General features: G+C 44.7%; 1 protein-coding gene across 1 annotated transcript in view; it reads right to left on the bottom strand.

Moving 5' to 3' along the window:
• Positions 1–15,726, bottom strand: part of LOC126413059 (leucine-rich repeat and death domain-containing protein 1) — a 219,069-nt gene extending 203,343 nt beyond the window's left edge. Inside the window, exon 1 of the mRNA XM_050082959.1 lies at positions 14,325–15,726. Within this exon, the coding sequence (XP_049938916.1) occupies positions 14,325–14,641 (317 nt within the window). The 5' untranslated portion in view covers positions 14,642–15,726. The remainder of the gene's footprint in view (positions 1–14,324) is intronic.
• Positions 15,727–20,443: the final 4,717 nt, after the last annotated feature.

Genomic DNA, 20,443 nt, shown 5'->3' with positions numbered 1-20,443 from the left:
ATGATAATGCCCGCCCCCACACTGACCATAGGGCGAAGGCTGCGCTTCAGGGATTTGGTTGAGAAACATTGCAACATCCTCCGCACATCCCGGATCTTTCACCGTGAGATTTTCACGTCTTTGGCGAGCTGAAGAAAGACTTGCGTGAATGTCGGTTTCAATGGGACGAAGAAGAGCAGGAGTGTGTGCGGTTTTGTCTGCCAGCGAGATATTTACCTTAACGCTTGTGGTGATTACTTTTGAATGGAACCATTGCACTGTCCCGTTGTGGTGGGAGTTCGGTTTTCATTTGATTGCCCTTGTGTAATGTTGTTGAATGGTTCAAATGGCTCTGAGCACTATGGGACTTAACTTCTGAGGTCATCAGCCCCTAGAACTTAGAACTACTTAAACCTAACTAACCTTAGGACGTCACACACATCCATGCCCGAGGCAGGATTCGAACCTGCGACCGAAGCGGTCGCGCGGTTCTAGACTGTAGCGTCTAGAACCGCTCGGCTACCCCGGCCGGCAATGTTGTTGAAGTCGGGGAAATAATGTACGTCGCAGAGACAACACATAACTTTCTATTATTTCTTCCAGAGGTTTGACAGTGAAAGCACTACTGACTACATGAATACAGGGTACCCGAATCGTTCGGATCAAAATCACACAGATATTAAGTTGAGTACTTGGAAATAAGGCACTAACTATTGGAAATGAATGTTTAGTTTTTTTATTGACATGAGCAACTGTGATCTCTCAGCAACAACTTAAGCGCGTTGTAACTGCTCAGGCGACAACCGCCAGTCTCAATTATGCGTTATGATATAATCCACTGACAGAACTGAAACCTAGGTTCAGAATCGTTTGAGCTCATTAGTCGCATCGTTTATGATGGAGGGGTAATTGGTACTCTTCAAATACTCGCCTATCTGTATCCTTCGACGTGTGCAGTATACCGGCTAATTCACAGGGGCTTATCGGTGCATATTATCTCACATACTCCAATACCAACTCATGAGATTCTACTGTGCGACAGACCTATGTCGAGAACCTCTCTGTGGCTTGAACGACCGAGTTTCTTGGGAGTGCCTATACGTGACGATAAATTTCTTTCAATTCCGACGTTGTTATAAAGGAAGAAGGATGGTTGGCGTTTAACGTCGACAGTGAGGAAATTAGAGACGGATGGTTTTGTTTGTCTCGAAACTCTTCACTGTGCATTTGTTTGTCTTCGGAGAAAAAAAAAAATTGGAGATTTGTGATAAGGTCTTATAGGGACCAAACTTCTGAGGTCATCGGTCCCTAAGCCTAACCACTATTTAATCCAACGTAAACTAACTTACGCTATGGACAACACACACACCCATGCCCGAAGGAGGACTCGAACCTCCGAAGGTGGAAGCAGCACTGACAGTGACAACGCGCATTTGGAGCACTAGTTTCTCTGTGTTTGGAGAGCGCTCCAGCTTCACAGCTGTGTACTGAATTAATCAACAGCTGCTTCAGTTGCTAATATGTTCTTTATTTTGCATTTCAATCAAGTCGCGGCGGACTTCCACTCGTCGTTGTTTCTGTTCGGGAGTCAAGGTGTGCGGGACAAACTTTGCACACACTTTTCTCTCCTTCAAAACATCCTGGAGAATTTTTTTTGTAAGTAAAAGCCACCTTTTGTTGCTACACTGTATTTTATTTCTCCCAGACGGGTTTCGCCTTTTTTACTTTAAGAAATCTTCAGTGGGATCTAGAATGATGCAGTTTTGTTTTGTTATGTGTTATTTGTAGATCATAAAACAGTTCACCTCTCGCTTTTTATGTAAATAAGTGATTACTTACAGTTCTTCTCGTTTTTGGTTGGCATCTGGGTGTCCTCTCATTTGGGCACTTGCTAGAGGTCGCACTACAACTTCGTTTGCGAAACATATGCATGTTTTTATGTTCCGAAATTTTGTTGTGGTACGGTATTAGACTTCTGTCATTAGTTGTAGATAAGGACAAACAATATGAAAAGTTTAGAAAAGATTTCGGAACGTAAAAACGTGCTTATGTTGCGAAAATGAAGTTGTAGTATGACCTCCAGCTTGTGACCAGATGAGAGGAAACGCAGATGTCAACCAAAAACGCGAAGAACTGTAAGTAACCACTTATTTACATAAAAAACGAGACATTAACTGTTTTATAATCTACAAATAACGTATATCAAAACAATACTGTATGAATTTAGATCCCACTGAAGATACCTTAAAGTACAGAAAACGAAAGGCGTCTGGGAGAAATAAAATACAGTCTGTATGAAAACAGATATTACTGTGCTTGCTGTAGAGAATGGCCACGTAAACAAACTTGCCGTCCTGCAGAATGGCTTGAACAGAGAGATGTTGCTTCATTGCAGTTTGTGACATAACAAAATAGGCACTGCGACCGCACATGTACGGTGCAGGTACAGAAAAAAGAAAAAAAATACAGCTTACATTGTGCTGTGGTGAAATAACGTCAAATGTGATGAGAGTAAAAATCTAGCAGATTTAAAATTGATGCCAGATGATGTCACAGACAAACTGGATATGTCATGATTATAAGGATTGTACATTTTCATACATCTAAAGTACTGGCATAATTTAGCTTTAAGAGCAGCTACCCGGCCGGATAGCCTTACACATTAAAGCACCTTCGTCCGTGGCTTGAAGAAGACCCCCGGAGGATTAACGACGATGGTCGGAGTGCCGGCTAGCCTGTATGTGGTTTTTAGGGTGGTTTCCAACCACAACCCACTTAGTGAATACCAGGCTAGTACCCAATTCACGCCTGAGAAGAAAACTTCCTCACACTTGCAAAGAGAATTTAGACGGTGACGGGTGGGGTCGACTCATTCGGTCCTTGGGAGGGGGGGTTTATAAATAACAAAAGAATGATGACCTTAGGTATTCGGTCTCCTTAAATCCATAAATGCATGTTTCAGCTTTCTGCTATATTTGCAGTTCCTAATCCACTAGAATATAAATAACTTAAATATAACAGCTGAAACTGGTCGTGGGCTAAAATAAAGATCGCATTAACAACTGGAGAGGCACTTCATGAAAATGTGATCAAAGTATTTGAGCGGTTTTATTGAGTGATTTACACAAGCTCCAACAAAAAACTTTACATCCTCTGACAAAATCGAAATACAGGGTGAGCGCAAAGTCTTGCCTTGACTATAACACTTTATTACAGAATAACCGTTTGACATAATAATTTACATTGTATGCCGTTACATAAGTTAGTATTACTAGTTTTTATAAGACCACTTTCGTTAGTAAACCTCAAAGTGTGCTCCCTTGGTAGCTCGGAGAATGTCGAGGCGGTATTCCAGTTCGCGCCAGGTACCTACAGCAGCTTGTATCCTAGCCTTCAGTTCGTCGACGTCAGCAACTGGTATGACGAAGAATCTGTCCTTGATGTAGCCCCATAAAAAAATGTCAAGGGGCGTAATGTCTGGAGAGCGGGGTGACCATGGTGTTGGACCGTTCCTTCCAGTCCACCGATCCGGAAATGTTTCATCCAGGAAATCACACACTATAAAAGCCCAGTGGGGGGGAGGGGGGGGGGGCGGCTCCATATCGTTGGAAAACATCCATGGTTGACATTCTTCTAACTGTGGGGCAATGAAATGTTGCAAAACGTCTAAGTAAATGTTAGCTGTAATGGATTTTTCCGCGAAGAAAAACGGTCCAAAAACCTTGTTTTACTCCAAAATATTTATGTGGCATGACTGACGTTGTGACCGATCAATGCTGGACTCGAAGTAACCACTTTTTCGCTGTCTCGCTGTAACTGTACAGTAGCATCTGGAGATCCTGAAACCCATATACGGACATTATGCCTATTTACCATTCCACTGACATGAAAGGTGGATTCATCGGTGAAACATACGCGATTTAAGTAATCGTTAGCGTCATCAATCCTGTTGAGAATCTCAGTTGTAAATTCAGCTCTTGTCAGTAAATCATTCGGTTGCAAGGCCTGCACGATTTGCACTTTGTAAGCATGCAACCTATGCCTTTCATGAAGAATCTTCACCACACTTGCTTGCCGTATTTGAAGTTCACATGATGCTTGACAAGTGATTTAGATGGACTCCGTTCAAACGATTGCCGAACATTATCAACAGTTGTATCACTCACATGGGGCCTGGCACTTCGAGGACGATCTTCAACGCTGCCTGTTTCGTTAAACCTTGCATACCATCGCTATATTGATTTAACGTAAGGAGGGCTGCGTCCCTGAGAAGCCCGAAATTGAGAAGCCAGAAATTTACGCTGAACACTGATTGTCGATTTCGTTTCGTCAAACCAAAGCACACATTGCCCTTTCTCCTGCTTCGACACCATTTCGCCAGCAACTAACGTGACCAAACAGACCGCGTCGGTGTTGTGGAGCACTAGCGCCATCTATCGGTCACAACATCTAGTAACACTAACCTATGTAACGGCATCAAATGTAACTTATTATGTCAAACGGTTATTCTGTTAAAAATTTTCATAATCAGGGTAAGACTTTGTGCTCACCCTGTATTTCATTTTTAGAAAACGCTGAGTATAGAAAATTTCCTAGGTAGCTGGTTGCCTAAACGTACAATAGCCTCCACATACTAACTTACAAAACAGTTCAGCGAGTTTTAACAGGGAAGAGTATCTACATAAACATTTATACTCGACGAATCACTGTGAAGCACCTGTCAGAAGATTAATTAATGTTTCTTTCCTTTTGATTCACGGATGGAGTGTGAGAAGAATGACAGCTTGTCTAATTTTATTTTTACAACATCCACGGGATAGATAAGTGCCTGAAGAGTATTCATACTTCCTGTACCGAAAGATAGTTTTTGAAGTGTTATGTTATAAACAGATTCTCGCGTAATGTTCAGCTTCTTTCTTCGAGTGTTTGCCAGCTCAGATTTCGACATTCCTTTTACAATCTCTCTCAGATCACACATTCTTCTGACCCTTGGCACCGCCCTTCTTCGCAAACGCTCTATGTCTCCTGCATTCCGACCTGACAAGCGTCCCTTACACTGGAGCAGTATTGGTGCCTGGCCGGTACAGGTATTTTGGCAGTCAACTGCAGTTTCACATTATCCTGCCAATGAATATTAGCCTGCCATTTGTTTACCAACAACTGAGTCAATATGGTCGGGCTCTACAGTTTTACTCCAAAATATTTATGTGGCATGACTAACGTTGTGACCGATCAACGCTGGACTCGAAGTAACCACACTTCCATGCACTGTAAACTGCGACATTTTGCGCAGTACTAATTCAGAACTGGAGAAGAATTGGAGAACAATCGACAGTCGAATTTTTGCTAATACTGTCAGCTGGCACGTTAAATGACTGCGAGTGACCACCAAAGAACTGAACTGAGCTAATTGAGCGGAGAAAAGAACTCTGATCTTCTCAATACGAGACCAGATCATTGATTACTAAGCCACGTTGCACGGAAAGAAAGAGGAAGGAGAGTAAGAGCTCTTCCTCTTGTTGACATTGAATTTAAGAGATGTATCTGATTTTCTATCTTTCTTTTATCCGTGCAATTCATTGCCTGAAGTAAGGGCTTTCGCTCTAACAGTTGGCTAAAAAAAAAGGAGAAATAAAATTGTACCATTGCTGGAATACAATGACAAGTCCTGTAAAAATTAAGATAAAATGGTCAACCGTCTCAGATGATGAGACCATCCTTTACGTAAAAGGTGTCGATCAGCTCAGCCGCACAGCGTTTATTCCCCTGAAAGAATGAAAGTTTCATATTGCTGCTATTTTTCGAAGTACGTAGTGTGTTTAATCTCTCCATTGTTGGTGCTTCTGAAGGAGTCTGAAAAATATTACCAGTTCCCGCTTTGTAAAGTGGAAACGACTAAACGTTGGAAGACAAAAATTCGCAAGAAGCGTTTGAAGTCGTGTGTTTGACTAGGACGCGAGCCAAAAACCTTAGTGTTTGGAGTCAACGCATTGTCTCAAAGCTTCAATCGGGCAATCTCCCCAACTCTTTCATATTCGACGGAAAAGTGAAAGTTTCATGACGTAACTATTCATAAACAAACAATCTGTTTATAAGTAGATTACTACACGAAAACCATGTGTGTGTGTGTTTTTTTTTAATTTGTGTAATTTGTTATGTATCAAAATAATATACCTCTTTAGCTGAAGAAATGCGTTGCATATATCCGGAAAAGAATGTTCTTATTATCATAATCCGAAAACTGGAGACCACTCGCTCAGTCATTTCTATTTACTGTGTCGAAGCAATTGAAATTGCGGGTTTACTTTGATACACTATGTATTCAGCTGAAAGTAATATTTTAGCAACCGACTTTTTGGCTACTATCCGCTGAGGCGTGCTGTAACCACAAACAAGGAACAGAAGCACGCCGCTGTGCTTACCTTTAGTCATTTTTGTTCTCTTAAAATGAAGGTGGAACTCACTACCTGCCGAGATTCATGTACGAAACTTTTGCATCAATAGTTATTGGCAAAATTTGTTGCAGCGTGCTTCACTCGGCCTTGTTTATGTTAAGCTTTCGTCGCTCCAAAGATATGAGATGAGACTCAGAGTATGAGTAATATGGCATGCGAGTATCAGATTTTTAGAGATTGAAAGATGCAGTGAGAAGACAATATTCCAATGAGTTACGAATGCGGTCCACCATCATAAAGTATGTTTTCGACATTTATATTAATCAGGTGAAAACTTGGAAACCAATAACACCGCCCCGGCTTCTTTTTTCCAGTTAAAAAGTCAATGCTTCGCTGCTAATGAAGTCTATGATCATATAAAAATATTTTTTTAGAAAATTTCTGTCGGTTGCTACAACCCGCTCTGGCACTTCCCTGATAACTTCTGTTCATTATCATACAGAATGTTCACTGTCGGAGAATTGCTATGAATCCTGCTTCTCGAAAAATAATTTGTGTAGGCAAACAGCTACTGAGTTTACTGTGCACATACCGTCTTTGTAATCACGTAACGGAGTCTTCAGTTTCACAGTAACGTAGTTTCAGTGATATTCTGTGACGAGATATCCAGTGAAGCAAGTCATCTCGAAAAAACCAGTATTCTTTTAGCTGATAGGGAACTTCGTTGTCAACAAGAAAGTGGATCACTAGTAAACAGGAATCAACAAACCGACAAAATCTCGTTTCACAACAGCTTTACGTGTTCTTTTGAATACGTGGACAGCTGATGAACAAACAGCTATTATCTTGTTGCTTAGGGTACAAAGAACGAAGTTAATCCAGGGTAGAAATTTGCGTTACCTCTGATTCAGTTACTTGTAATTTATTCGTTCTTCTTCTTTGTTTATTTTGTTAAACGTGATAAAAATATCTGATACATTAATGAATAGATGTGGCTGTTCTTACCCAGTAATAACTTGCGTTACTAAAAAAATTACATGTTATCTCAATGTTTCTGGGCCACTATTCCTGACGTAAAAATCTGTATCAAACTTATTTTAGGCAGACTTCTGCTCCTATGTTGTGCAGTACATGCACCACGAAGCACAGGATACATGAAGTTTCATTATCAGCTGAATAAAGTAGATTTCTTGATTAGCCCCCCATATACCCAAATATCTGAGCTTGCGTTTAAACATTCCTTTTGTTTTCGTTAAAGATCATATCCGTCTTTGTGACGTTGCTCAGAACCCCTTTTTATTTAGAATATTTACTCTGTTACACTAATGATTGTCTCATAGATATTTCATAACAGAATGTCGCGATTATTTTACTAGCTTTAGCGATACAAAATAGTGATAGACCACTAAAACAGACTAAAACAATTCAACTTTTTCTGGCTTGGATCGCTAGTCCACGGTGACACAATATTGCTCTTCGAATTCTCTCGTCGTACATCGGAATTTCTGGTGAAACGTAGTAGGTAGCGTCTGATGATCAAACAGGGCATCGAATGCACAGTTTTCCCCAAACTGTTGTAGAATCACATTAATGGTAAGTAATTGGATAAGCGACTGTCAGGCATATGTCAACTGCGCTCATTTATCACACCGTTTGCGTTTACTGAACGTGCGTTGCCAAATTTTGCCGTTTGCCTGGCACCATTTCCGTTACGGGCGAGAGGCTGAGAATCGTTTACGGTAAACAGCTGTAAACATCACACGGTAGATTGTAACGACTTAAGTACTCTCGCAAATGAAACAGCCATATATTTTGGCATTGGACTCTCTCTCGCGAAGTCGCGTCTTGCAGATACTGCGTGTAGCAAAGCAATGGACAAAGAAGGCTGCCAACAGTGGGCGCAAATTGCTCTAAGGAATATTTTGAACCTGGCACGCTCACTACTCACAATAGAAGGGTAGGGTCATCAAAGACGAAGTACAAACTCGGGTAAATCGGTCGTGTCCTTTTCAAAGGAGCCATCCCGATATTTACCGTCAGCGATTTAGAGAAATTACGAAAACTCTAATTCCGGTTGGCCAAACAGGTATATGAACCATTTTTCTCCCGAATATGAGTTTAGAACAATCTATTAATCTAAGCAACCAATGATTCAGCCAGAAAAGATTGCTACCATACATTCCTAGGCGAATATGTCTGGTACCTGTTGTATCAGAAATGGGTACTTGAAAAAAAAAAGCCTTTCCTTTTTCGTGCTAAGACCTTTCACGTTTTGCTATATATTTTTACAGTGTATATTTAATGTCCCGGAATGCGTTATGCAGGGGACGCATGTAGGTTACTTCTACGGAGAAAATGGTTGCAGCAGGGAACAAGATTATAGGATGGTGGCAACGTAACTGATAGCGTCAACTAATACAGGGCGTTCCAGGAGTGATAAATATTCATGGATACGACAGGAATGATCATTCGAAGCAAAAAAGTATTGTAAACATGGACTCTAAAGTGCATACCGTAAGAACCATGAGCACTTGTTCAGTGGAAGAGATATGTTTCACAGCAGTGAAGGTGAATAAGTGCTCATAAGGTATGGATTGTAAAGCCCATATTTACTACACTTTTTTCCTTGGAATCATCGTTCCTGTCATAACCCTGAATACTGACCATTCCTCCTGGGACTTCCTTTATTTACCATAGTGCCAAGTAAATATCTTGACAAACTTAAAACAATCATTCCATCTCAGAAGCAGTGCAACAATGATATTGACGCCGGTCTGTTGTTGGAATAAACCATACTCATTTTTGCCATCTTACTTCCTTCTGAATGCCGTCTTGAAGTTCAAAATATTGCTTTAGGAAAAAAACTCAAACTTTATTAATCTTAAAGTATGTTCATAAAGCACGCTCATTGTTCATCAGACTTCCAGAAAGAGACCACAAAATGTTTGAGTATATATACTTCTTCCTGCTTGTAATCAGTTACTTCATGCACACCGAGCGAAGTGGCGCAGTGGTTAGAACACTGGGCTCGCATTCAGGGGGACGACGGTTCAATCCGGTGTCCGGCCAATCTGATTTAGGTTTTCCGTGATTTCCCTAAATCGCTTCAGGCAAATGCTGGGATGGTTCCTTTCAAAGGGCACGGTCGACTTCCTTCCGCATCCTTCCCTAACCCGGTGAAACCGATGACCTCGCTGTTTGGTCTCCTCCCCCAAACAGTCCTATCCAATCCGCACTGCATGCACTGAAGTTTCATCCAACCGTATGCTTCTTATCTCGATCCATGTGATGTTTCCGTAACAGTGAATGAATGACACAGGAAGGCTACTAACGAGATTCTCGGTTAGTCTCTTAGCTTACAATCATAATTAAAATATATGAGCTACACTTAAAGTGCATCATGTATATAGTTAAAAGGCCATAGTGGTGTTGCAGCGAAGTATCTGAATAATGTTGAGTCTGTTACAAAATAGCAGCAGAGCGTAATCGCTATTCATAATTGATATTCAAAAAAGTGTCTTAGGAGATTACTCTATTAAACACAGTGATATTTTTTTTTTTCTTTTTTCAAAACATTCGTAATAAGTGCAATATTTACAGGTGTAATATAGATAAAGAATCATTTGGACAAAGTTATTGAAAAACATTTTTAAAAAGGAATTAGAGCTGAAGAACTATTAAATAGTTTGTGCAACGGCAGAAGTGTTTGATCGAAATGTATTAAAGGAAAGTACAAGGTGACTGTACTGCTATATGTTCTGAGGGATCTAGTGTTCGCTGAAATGGCTGATTGTACCTCTTTGCACGAGCTGTTACTAATCTAATTTTATTTTTATGACGTCTGTGGGATAGATAATTCGGGGGCTGAAGAATATGAGTACTTCCTGGCCCGGAAAGACAGTTTTCGAAGTATTCTAAGTAGGTTTCTTCGATTGTCTACCACTTAAGATTTCGACATTTATTTTACACTCTCTCGCCAGTCATGCAAGGTTGGCATCCCTTTCTTTGTAAATGCTCTATACCCCCTGTTATTCAAATCTGATATGGATCCCTTACGCTGGAGCAGTACTGGTACATGGGCCATCCAACAACGTGACTATATGGTCGTTTATATCTCTACAATGTTACTACTGTATGTCTGAAAGAGAATGCTTAGTGTTTCGTCACCAGATACAAGCTGAAATGAATGCACTAATTTACAGGCGATTTGATTTCTATACTTCCAAGAAGAAGACGATATGAGACCAAGAAGGGAAAAAATTAAGGATATAACAAATCACTTGAAAAGATGTACACGCTAAGGAGGTCAACACTATGCTATCTCTTGAATTAGGAATGTCACTGAATGTTTTAAGCCGGCCGGTGTGGCCGTGCGGTTAAAGGCGCTTCAGTCTGGAACCGCGTGACCGCTACAGTCGCAGGTTCGAATCCTGCCTCGGGCATGGATGTGTGTGATGTCCTTAGGTTAGTTAGGTTTAATTAGTTCTAAGTTCTAGGCGACTGATGACCTCAGAAGCTAAGTCGCATACTGCTCAGAGCCATTTTTGAATGTTTTAAGGACGACAGTGAAGATTAATGCAAATGAAAAAAAAGTTCATTTCTCTGTCTTTTCGCTATAATCGACTTAACACATTGCTCACTGTTGTCTTTGTAGTGGCGTATTATGTCATGTTTAAATGCTTGCATCCATGAGATTCACAGAATTTCTGCAGGTCGAATTCGAGCTGCACTGACAAAATGCCGGAGATTTTTCAGGGACATTTTCTGAATGTACTGGTATAAGGAACCCATGGGTTTCGGCGACTCTTTACGGAATAACGGTGTAATTAGGATCTTTTCGGTTTGTTACCGCAGTCTCCTTTGTTCCCCTGAAAATGTCTTCAGTAGAGTGATTAAGCCTGTAATACGTAATCAGCCAAAGCTAACATGGAAGGATCAGTAGACACGTATGTACAGCTGCAAAAGTGGTGTGAAGTGGTTCCTGTCGCTGTGGTAACAGATCAACATAGCGTCGTTGTCCCACTTTTCTATTGTATTCAGTGAAGCCATTCATACATTAGGTGCACACTGGCCAATTCTTGATCGGTAAATCCATCCATACTGGTGTGCATCACCATTAACGTGCAGCTAACACCAACAGAATAATAAAGTCTAGCAATGCTGAACGCAAGTTTGAGGATGAAGAATGAAGTGGGCATTGCTGTTATCAACCGCACGTTCCGTGAGTCAATGAAACAGGTTTGTTTCCAAACAATACACCCTGTATATAAAGTCGTTATTTGCACAATTTTCAGTGCAATACAGGTACGAAGACAAATGGAGGTAAAAAAATCACCCGAAATGCAATCACTTTCCAAAGAGCCACCGGAGATCACAGGTCCACGATACTAAAATATCGGAAAAATCCCCAAACCGCCTCAGAAATTTATAAAATATTTATTAGGTCAATATCGCCTAATTGCTTCAGATATTCATATTACAGTTTTCAGTATAATACTGTCATTATCAGGCGTGGTAATTAATCCGTAAGCAGTTTCGCCATGATATATAAACTCTAGTTTCATGCATGACACATTATAACAAAACTGTTTTGTAGATTATTACATCCGATGATCGCAGTATTATGCTGAAACCGATAATGTGAACGTTTGCAGTAACTAAGTGACCCTTATGTAGTAAGCTGTCATTAGGTCGCATGTTTCCATTTGACAATAGTGAAGCCTGACAGAGTCAGGGAGGAGACGGCGGTCTACATCTACATTGATACTCCGCAAGCCACCCAACGGTGTGTGGCGGAGGGCACTTTACGTGCCACTGTCATTACCTCCCTTTCCTGTTCCAGTCGCGTATCGTTCGCGGGAAGAACGACTGTCTGAAAGCCTCCGTGCGCGCTCTAATCTCTCTAATTTTACATTCGTGATCTCCTCGGGAAGTATAAGTAGGGGGAAGCAATATATTCGATACCTCATCCAGAAACGCACCCTCTCGAAACCTGGCGAGCAAGCTACACCGCGATGCAGAGCGCCTCTCTTGCAGAGTCTGCCACTTGAGTTTATTAAACATCTCCGTAACGCTATCACGGTTACCAAATAACCCAGTGACGAAACGCGCCGCTCTTCTTTGGATCTTCTCTATCTCCTCCGTCAACCCGACCTGGTACGGATCCCACACTGATGAGCAATACTCAAGTATAGGTCGAACGAGTGTTTTGTAAGCCACCTCCTTTGTTGATGGACTACATTTTCTAAGCACTCTCCCAATGAATCTCAACCTGGTACCCGCCTTACCAACAATTAGTTTTATATGATCATTCCACTTCAAATCGTTCCGTACGCATACTCCCAGATATTTTACAGAAGTAACTGCTACCAGTGTTTGTTCCGCTATCATATAATCATACAATAAAGGATCCTTCTTTCTATGTATTCGCAATACATTACATTTGTCTATGTTAAGGGTCTTAATATAATTTATCAAATGAAAAAAAATTATTGGGAAAATCTTTTTATGTCTAGACCGCAGTTTTCAGTGTACAATTTCAGGGCGTTGACTAGTTTCGGTTGTTTTCAACAAACATCTTCAGATCGTTCAAATCGTAAAAAGCGGTGAACATGCATTGGAAAACATAATCACTGATTGTAGTCATGCAATGAAATGCATCTGTATTGTGGACCAACAAGACTATACAGTTAAAAACTTGATCATGAGCGAGCGAGATTGTAAAACATAGTCTCGCAAGATTGTGTTAACAAAGAGAGAAAATAGTCACTTGCATTAGTGAAACTTGCATCACGTGCCCGTGATTTGCAATTGTATAGCAGATAAGCCGGCCGGTGTGGCTGAGCGGTTCTAGGCGCTTCATTCTGGAACCGCGCGACCGCTACGGTCGCAGGATCGAATCCTGCCTCGGGCATGGGTGTGTGTGATGTCCCTAGGTTAGTTAGGTTTAAGTAGTTCTAAGTTCTAGGGGACTGATGTCCTCAGATGTTAAGTCTCATAGTGCTCAGAGCCATTTGAACCATTTGTATAGCAGATATTGTAGTGAGAACAGTACATGCAACGGTACACGAATTGTTAGCCTGGCTTGCAAAGGAGTTATCCAGCGCGGCACGTAAATTAGTCATCTTTGTAAAACGAACACAAGTTGATTAAAAGTAAAATGCCACAAGTCCTCCGTGTCTGGCAAGACACGTCAGAAGTAACATCTGACAATCTTGTACCGTTGCATATGCTGTTCTGACTATAATACCTGCTGTACAATTGCAAATGACGGGCAAGTGATGCATTTTGTTTTTTACTAATGCATCTGCCGCGCGGGATTAGCCGAGCGGTCTTAGGCGCTGCAGTCATGAACTGTGCGGCTCGTCCCGGTGGAGGTTCGAGTCCTCCCTCGGGCATGGGTGTGTGTGTGTTCGTCCTTAGGATAATTTAGGTTAAGTAGTGCGTAAGCTTAGGGACTGATGACCTTATCATTTAAGTCGCACAAGATTTCACACACATTTGAACATTTGAACTAATGCAAATGGCAATTTTCTTTTTTTATTAAACTCATCTTGCGGAAGTACGGTTTACAACCTGGCTCGTTCAAGATGAAGTTTCTAGCTACATACGATTGTGGGTCGGTCCACAATACGAATGCATTTCATTGTACGACTACAATCAATGAATGTTCACCACTTTTTCACGGTGTGAACGATCTGAAGTGGTTGTAGAGAACTAGCGAAACTAGTCATCGTGCTGTAATGGTATACTGAAAACCGCGGTCTAGGCATAAGAAGCTTTTTTCAATAAAAAAAATTATTTAATATAAATCTGACAATAAGTCAGTTCTTTACAAACTCGGAAATTTAGTAAGTGAAAGACGGGATGGACATTTCGTACAGTTTCATTTGTTAAGGCTGACACTGACTCCGATGGGTAACAGAGGCTTAGCGGGTGCTGCGAACCCACCTGAGGTTGTCGTGGTTGAGCTTGAGGCTGGTGACGGTGAAGCCCAGCTCGTCGAACCTGTGCTGTCCCAGGTCGGGCAGGCTGGAGTAGGCGATGCGCAGCGTGACGCGCTGCTCGGGCGCGAACTTGCCGGCGACGGCGTCCCGCACCTGCGCGAACGACGCCATGCGCTCGCAGGCGACCTGCAGCGAGCCGTCGCGCTGCCGGCACGAGCAGGGCGAGATCTCGCGCCGCACGGCGCAGTGCAGCGACGAGCCCACCGTGAGGCCGAGCAGCGTGTACAGGAACGTCGACATGACCGTGGCGGTCCCCAGCATCGCACTGCCGCCGGGCCGCGCTTTCTGGGTCAGGTGACCGACTGCCGCTTCCTCCCTCTCCGCCCGCTGCGCGTCCCTCTCTCTGCTGCGGCGGCGACGACGACGACGCACCTTCGGGGCAGAGTCCTGCGGTGACGTCCTCGCGGTTCCCACGCCCTTTTCGCCACAGACCACTTGCGGACGGGCACTTGTCGGACGGGCGCGTTCGCGTAGGCCGGTGACGCCGCGCCGAGTGTCGCGCCGGGCGTCGCGGTGCAACTTTATACGGTTCGTCGGATTCACTCGCACCTCCCCCTACCGCGCCGCCGGAAAGTCCCCTCGGGCGAGTGTACGTGAGTGTGTGTGTGTGTGTCACTGAGCGTCCTCACCAGGGAGTGACACCGCTACGCGCGACGACCGGAGACGGAGAACTGCGCGCCGATCCGTCCTCCGGCAGCTGAGCGGGTAATTAGCGGCCCTCGCGGCGCGTCGACGCCGGAGCGGCGCCACCGACTCGTTTCACCGGCGCCGCTGCGGCAGGGCTCCGTATCCGCGGGGGCTCCGTACCGATGAGTCACGCGACATGGCGCGCGCGTGTCCCGGCTGAATGGCGGGGTCTGTCCGGCCGCTGGAGGAGGAGGAGGAGGAGGACCACAAACACGAAGAGGCGGCCGAGATTACGAACGAGAACGGCCGCACCGGGAGGAGAAAAACGGAGGCGGCCGGGGACGGGAATTCCTGCGCGCGGGGCGGGGACGGTGTCCTCGCGGAGGCGCCGTGGAATCCGGCGGCAATCGAGATGGAGATTTATCGGGACGGGCGCCCACGCGCCGAGTGGCGCCTACGCCTCGCCTGCCGCTCTGGAATGCGCCTCTTCTTACGACCGCCTGCGCTCCCCCGGGTATTCGTACGCGAGATAACGACAGCGTTTGGCGCCACTCCCGTCTGCTACGAAACTTCTGCCCGCGCACCACCACACCGGCCAGCCCGCTGGCACCGCCAAACCTCGCGGCACTCTTCGCTGCCCACCGGACCGAGCTGCGCTGGAAGCCGCTGCTCGACTGCAGGCTCTCCTCCGTGCACCAGACTGGAGACTGCGCTGCACCGGCCGGCCAGTAAAATAGCTGTTTACGGCACCCGCCGCGGCTCTTCTCGCCCGCCTTACCCCCCGCCACACGCCGGCCGCGTATCTCTCTCGTTCGCGGTCGCGGCGGGTAGCACTCTCGTTTGCATCCAGTGATAACGTCTGACCTCCGGGCCGCCTGCAAATGGAAGAAAAACCCACGTAAACAGCGGCCGCGGCATCACGAGGTCGCGAAGCGGGCGTAGCCGCCGCGCGTCTTCCGCGCCGCCACAAGTCGTCCGGTTATTAATTGCGGCGCCGGCACTGCCACTGGCGCCTGCCCGCCATTTGTATTCCGCCAGCCTCTGACGCGGGGACTGCTTTTTTCCTCGCCCCCCAGCGTCCAGTGCTGCTCGGCGTCTCCTACCGCAGCTTTGCTACCAGCCTCACATCAACTTTTCAATCAATTAGAGCTGGAAAAATTGTTTGGATATAAGGTCCGCATGGCAGTTATAAGAGTCGAGGGACACGAAAGGGAAGCAGTGGTTGGGAAGGGAGTGAGACAGGGTTGTAGCCTCTCCCCGATGTTATTCAATCTGTATATTGAGCAAGCAGTAAAGGAAACAAAAGAAAAATTCGGAGTAGGTATTAAAATCCGTGGAGAAGAAATAAAAACTTTGAGGTTCGCCGATGACATTGTAATTCTATCAGAGACAGCAAAGGACTTGGAAGAGCAGTTGAACGGAATGGATAGTGTCTTGAAAGGAGGATATAAGATGAAAATCAACAAAAGCAAAACGAGGATAATGGAATGTAGTCGAATTAAGTTGGGTGATGCTGAGGGAATTAGATTAGGAAATGAAACACTTAAAGTAGTAAAGGAGTTTTGCTATTTGGGCAGCAAAAGAACTGATGATGGTCGAAGTAGAGAGGATATAAAATGTAGACTGGCAATGGCAAGGAAAGAGTTTCTGAAGAAGAGAAATTTGTTAACATCGAGTATAGATTTAAGTATCAGGATGTCGTTTCTGAAAGTATTTGTATGGAGTGTAGCCATGTATGGAAGTGAAACATGGACGATAAATAGTTTGGACAAGAAGAGAGTAGAAGCTTTCGAAATGTGGTGCTACAGAAGAATACTGAAGATTAGATGGGTAGATCACATAACTAATGAGGAGATATTGAATAGCATTGGGGAGAAGAGAAGTCTGTGGCACAACTTGACTAGGAGAAGGGATCGGTTGGTAGGACATGTTCTGAGGCATCAAAGGGTCACGAATTTAGTACTGGAGGGCAGCGTGGAGGGTAAAAATCGTAGAGGGAGACCAAGAGATGAATACACTAAACAGATTCAGGAGGATGTAGGTTGCAGTAGGTACTGGGAGATAAAGACGCTTGCACAGGATAGAGTTGCATGGAGAACTGCATCAAACCAGTCTCAGGACTGAACACCACTACAACAAAAACAACAATTAGAGCTGAAAAAATTATTTGGATATAAGGTCCGGACGGTAGACATATCTATCGTTAGCGCCCTCGTCCTGTTACTCCAACATATTCTTTACCAATAGAGGACCACTTAGATCAGTTACAATCGCCGCAAAGAGATATAGTCTTCCACTGTCTTGTTGTATCAGGGGCGTTCAGTAAGTAATGCAACACATTTTTCTTCTGAAACCGGGTTGCGTTTATTCAGTTTTTCAATACACCTTATTATTCGCCAGTCTTTTGGCTATTAAACCCTATTTTCCAATTTAACCTCCGTTCAATGCATAAGCCTTACGCCAAATTATTGGCAGAGCCTGTATGCCCGAATGTCGACATAGGAGCCAATGTCTTGCTGCATCAGTAAGCTGCCCATCATCCACGAACTGCTTCCCGTGGCGTGCCACTGGGCCAAACAGGTGGGAGTCCGAAGGTGCGAGATCTCAGCTGTAGGGTGGACAAGGAAGAACAGTCCAATGAAGTTTTCTGAGCTCCTCCCAAATCCTCACACTTGTTTGAGTCCATGCGTTGTCATGGAGAAGGAGGAGTTCGTTTGCATTTTTTGCGGCGACGAACACGCTGACGTTTCTTCAGTGCCCGAGGGTAGCTCAACACACTTCACAGTTGATCGTTGCAACATAAGGGAGGACATCAAATAGAATAAACACTTCAGAGTCCCAGAAGACCGTCTTCGGAGAACAGATGGTGTGCCGTCACTCCATTTGTTGCCGTTTAGTTTCTGATTCAAGTGATCAACCCATGTTTCATCGCCCTTGACAATGTTCGACAAAAAGTTTTCCCAGTCAACCTCGTAAAGCGCAAGCAATTCCTCATGGATGGCCCTTCGTTGCTCTTCATGGTCTTCTGTTACGCGGCTAGGGACCCATTGGACACACATTTTCGAGTACCTCAATTGGTGGACGATCGTGTCACCACTACCAACAGAGACGTCCAGTTGGGCAGCGAGGAGTTTCACTGCCATCTGTCGATCACCTCAAATGAGAGTGTCCGCAAGTTCCAACATCGAGGGCGCCACAGCTGTGTGCGGCGAGCCAGCACGCGAGAGGCCGGACAGGTTCGCGCCACCTTGTTGCGATGATGACAGACGCTTCACCCAACGACTCATCGTGCTTTCGTTCACGGCAAAGTCTCCCAGACACTCTGCAAGCGCCTGTAAATATTTGAGACGCTCTGGTTTTCCGCCAAATGTAAATCAGTGACAGCTCTCTTCTTGGCACACATCTCCAGTACAGATGCCATTTTGCAGGCAACGTATAGCGCCACCACTACCGGAACTTCGTGAAACTACAGGGGCTCAAGCGGGAATATTCGACGATGTGATACAACAAATTTCGCCCTTTTCAACCGAAAATGGCCCAAAAAATGGATTGCATTACTTACTGAACGCCCCTCGTAGCTTTTGTATGCTATACTGCCTGCATCTACATGATTACACTGTAGTTGACACTGAAGAGAGTGCAGCATGTTCATAGAATAATTTGCAGACTATTTCTCGACCGTAACACTCTCAAATAGCACTTGCAAGAAATGCAAACCTGCGTTTTTACGTGCGAGCCATGATATCTCTTACTTAATAGTAATGGTCATTTCTCCATAAGTAGCTGGGAGTCAACAAAATATTTTGGCAATCGGAGAAGAAAGTTGGTGACTGTAATGTCGTGACATGATATCACCGTAACGAGAAACGACTTTCTTTCAGTGATTGTCACCCCAATTTGCGTATCATATCCCAACACTCATCTCTGTTTCTAAATAATACAAAACGATCTGCACTTCTTTAAATTTATTCGATGTTCACCTTGAATACTATCTGATAGGGATCTCATATCACAAGAAGAGGGAACAGCGTACTGTAGTCTCTTTAGTAGATATGTTGTTCTTTCTGACTATTCTGGCAACAAAACATAACCTTTGGTTCGCCATCCCCACACTACTTTCTGTGTAATGGAACCAACAGAGACTACCACATTGTTTACAAAAAAGATTTATTTATTTTTATACTTTTAGGTTCTTGCCAAAGTAATCAGTCCCAACAAATAAAAAAGTCACAACGTTTATGCTATGAAAGAAGTAACTATGCCTTCTGCGAGTCCCTATGAATAAATTGTAAAAATCTTCTTGTTACTAAGGGAAAAAAGATAGTCATGAATAACAGAAGACTTCAAAGAAGATGAAAAGATTCAAAACGCTTCTTAAGACATACACTCCTGGAAATGGAAAAAAGAACACATTGACACCGGTGTGTCAGACCCACCATACTTGCTCCGGACACTGCGAGAGGGCTGTACAAGCAATGATCACACGCACGGCACAGCGGACACACCAGGAACCGCGGTGTTGGCCGTCGAATGGCGCTAGCTGCGCAGCATTTGTGCACCGCCGCCGTCAGTGTCAGCCAGTTTGCCGTGGCTTACGGAGCTCCATCGCAGTCTTTAACACTGGTAGCATGCCGCGACAGCGTGGACGTGAACCGTATGTGCAGTTGACGGACTTTGAGCGAGGGCGTATAGTGGGCATGCGGGAGGCCGGGTGGACGTACCGCCGAATTGCTCAACACGTGGGGCGTGAGGTCTCCACAGTACATCGATGTTGTCGCCAGTGGTCGGCGGAAGGTGCACGTGCCCGTCGACCTGGGACCGGACCGCAGCGACGCACGGATGCACGCCAAGACCGTAGGATCCTACACAGTGCCGTAGGGGACCGCACCGCCACTTCCCAGCAAATTAGGGACACTGTTGCTCCTGGGGTATCGGCGAGGACCATTCGCAACCGTCTCCATGAAGCTGGGCTACGGTCCCGCACACCGTTAGGCCGTCTTCCGCTCACGCCCCAACATCGTGCAGCCCGCCTCCAGTGGTGTCGCGACAGGCGTGAATGGAGGGACGAATGGAGACGTGTCGTCTTCAGCGATGAGAGTCGCTTCTGCCTTGGTGCCAATGATGGTCGTATGCGTGTTTGGCGCCGTGCAGGTGAGCGCCGCAATCAGGACTGCATACGACCGAGGCACACAGGGCCAACACCCGGCATCATGGTGTGGGGATCGATCTCCTACACTGGCCGTACACCACTGGTGATCGTCGAGGGGACACTGAATAGTGCACGGTACATCCAAACCGTCATCGAACCCATCGTTCTACCATTCCTAGACCGGCACGGGAACTTGCTGTTCCAAAAGGACAATGCACGTCCGCATGTATCCCGTGCCACCCAACGTGCTCTAGAAGGTGTAAGTCAACTACCTTGGCCAGCAAGAT

Source organism: Schistocerca serialis, chromosome 1 (genome assembly GCF_023864345.2).
Source record: "Schistocerca serialis cubense isolate TAMUIC-IGC-003099 chromosome 1, iqSchSeri2.2, whole genome shotgun sequence".
NCBI classification, from domain to species: domain Eukaryota; kingdom Metazoa; phylum Arthropoda; class Insecta; order Orthoptera; family Acrididae; genus Schistocerca; species Schistocerca serialis.
The sequence above is the reverse complement of the archived record's forward strand: the minus strand, read 5'-3'. Positions and strand labels throughout refer to the sequence as shown.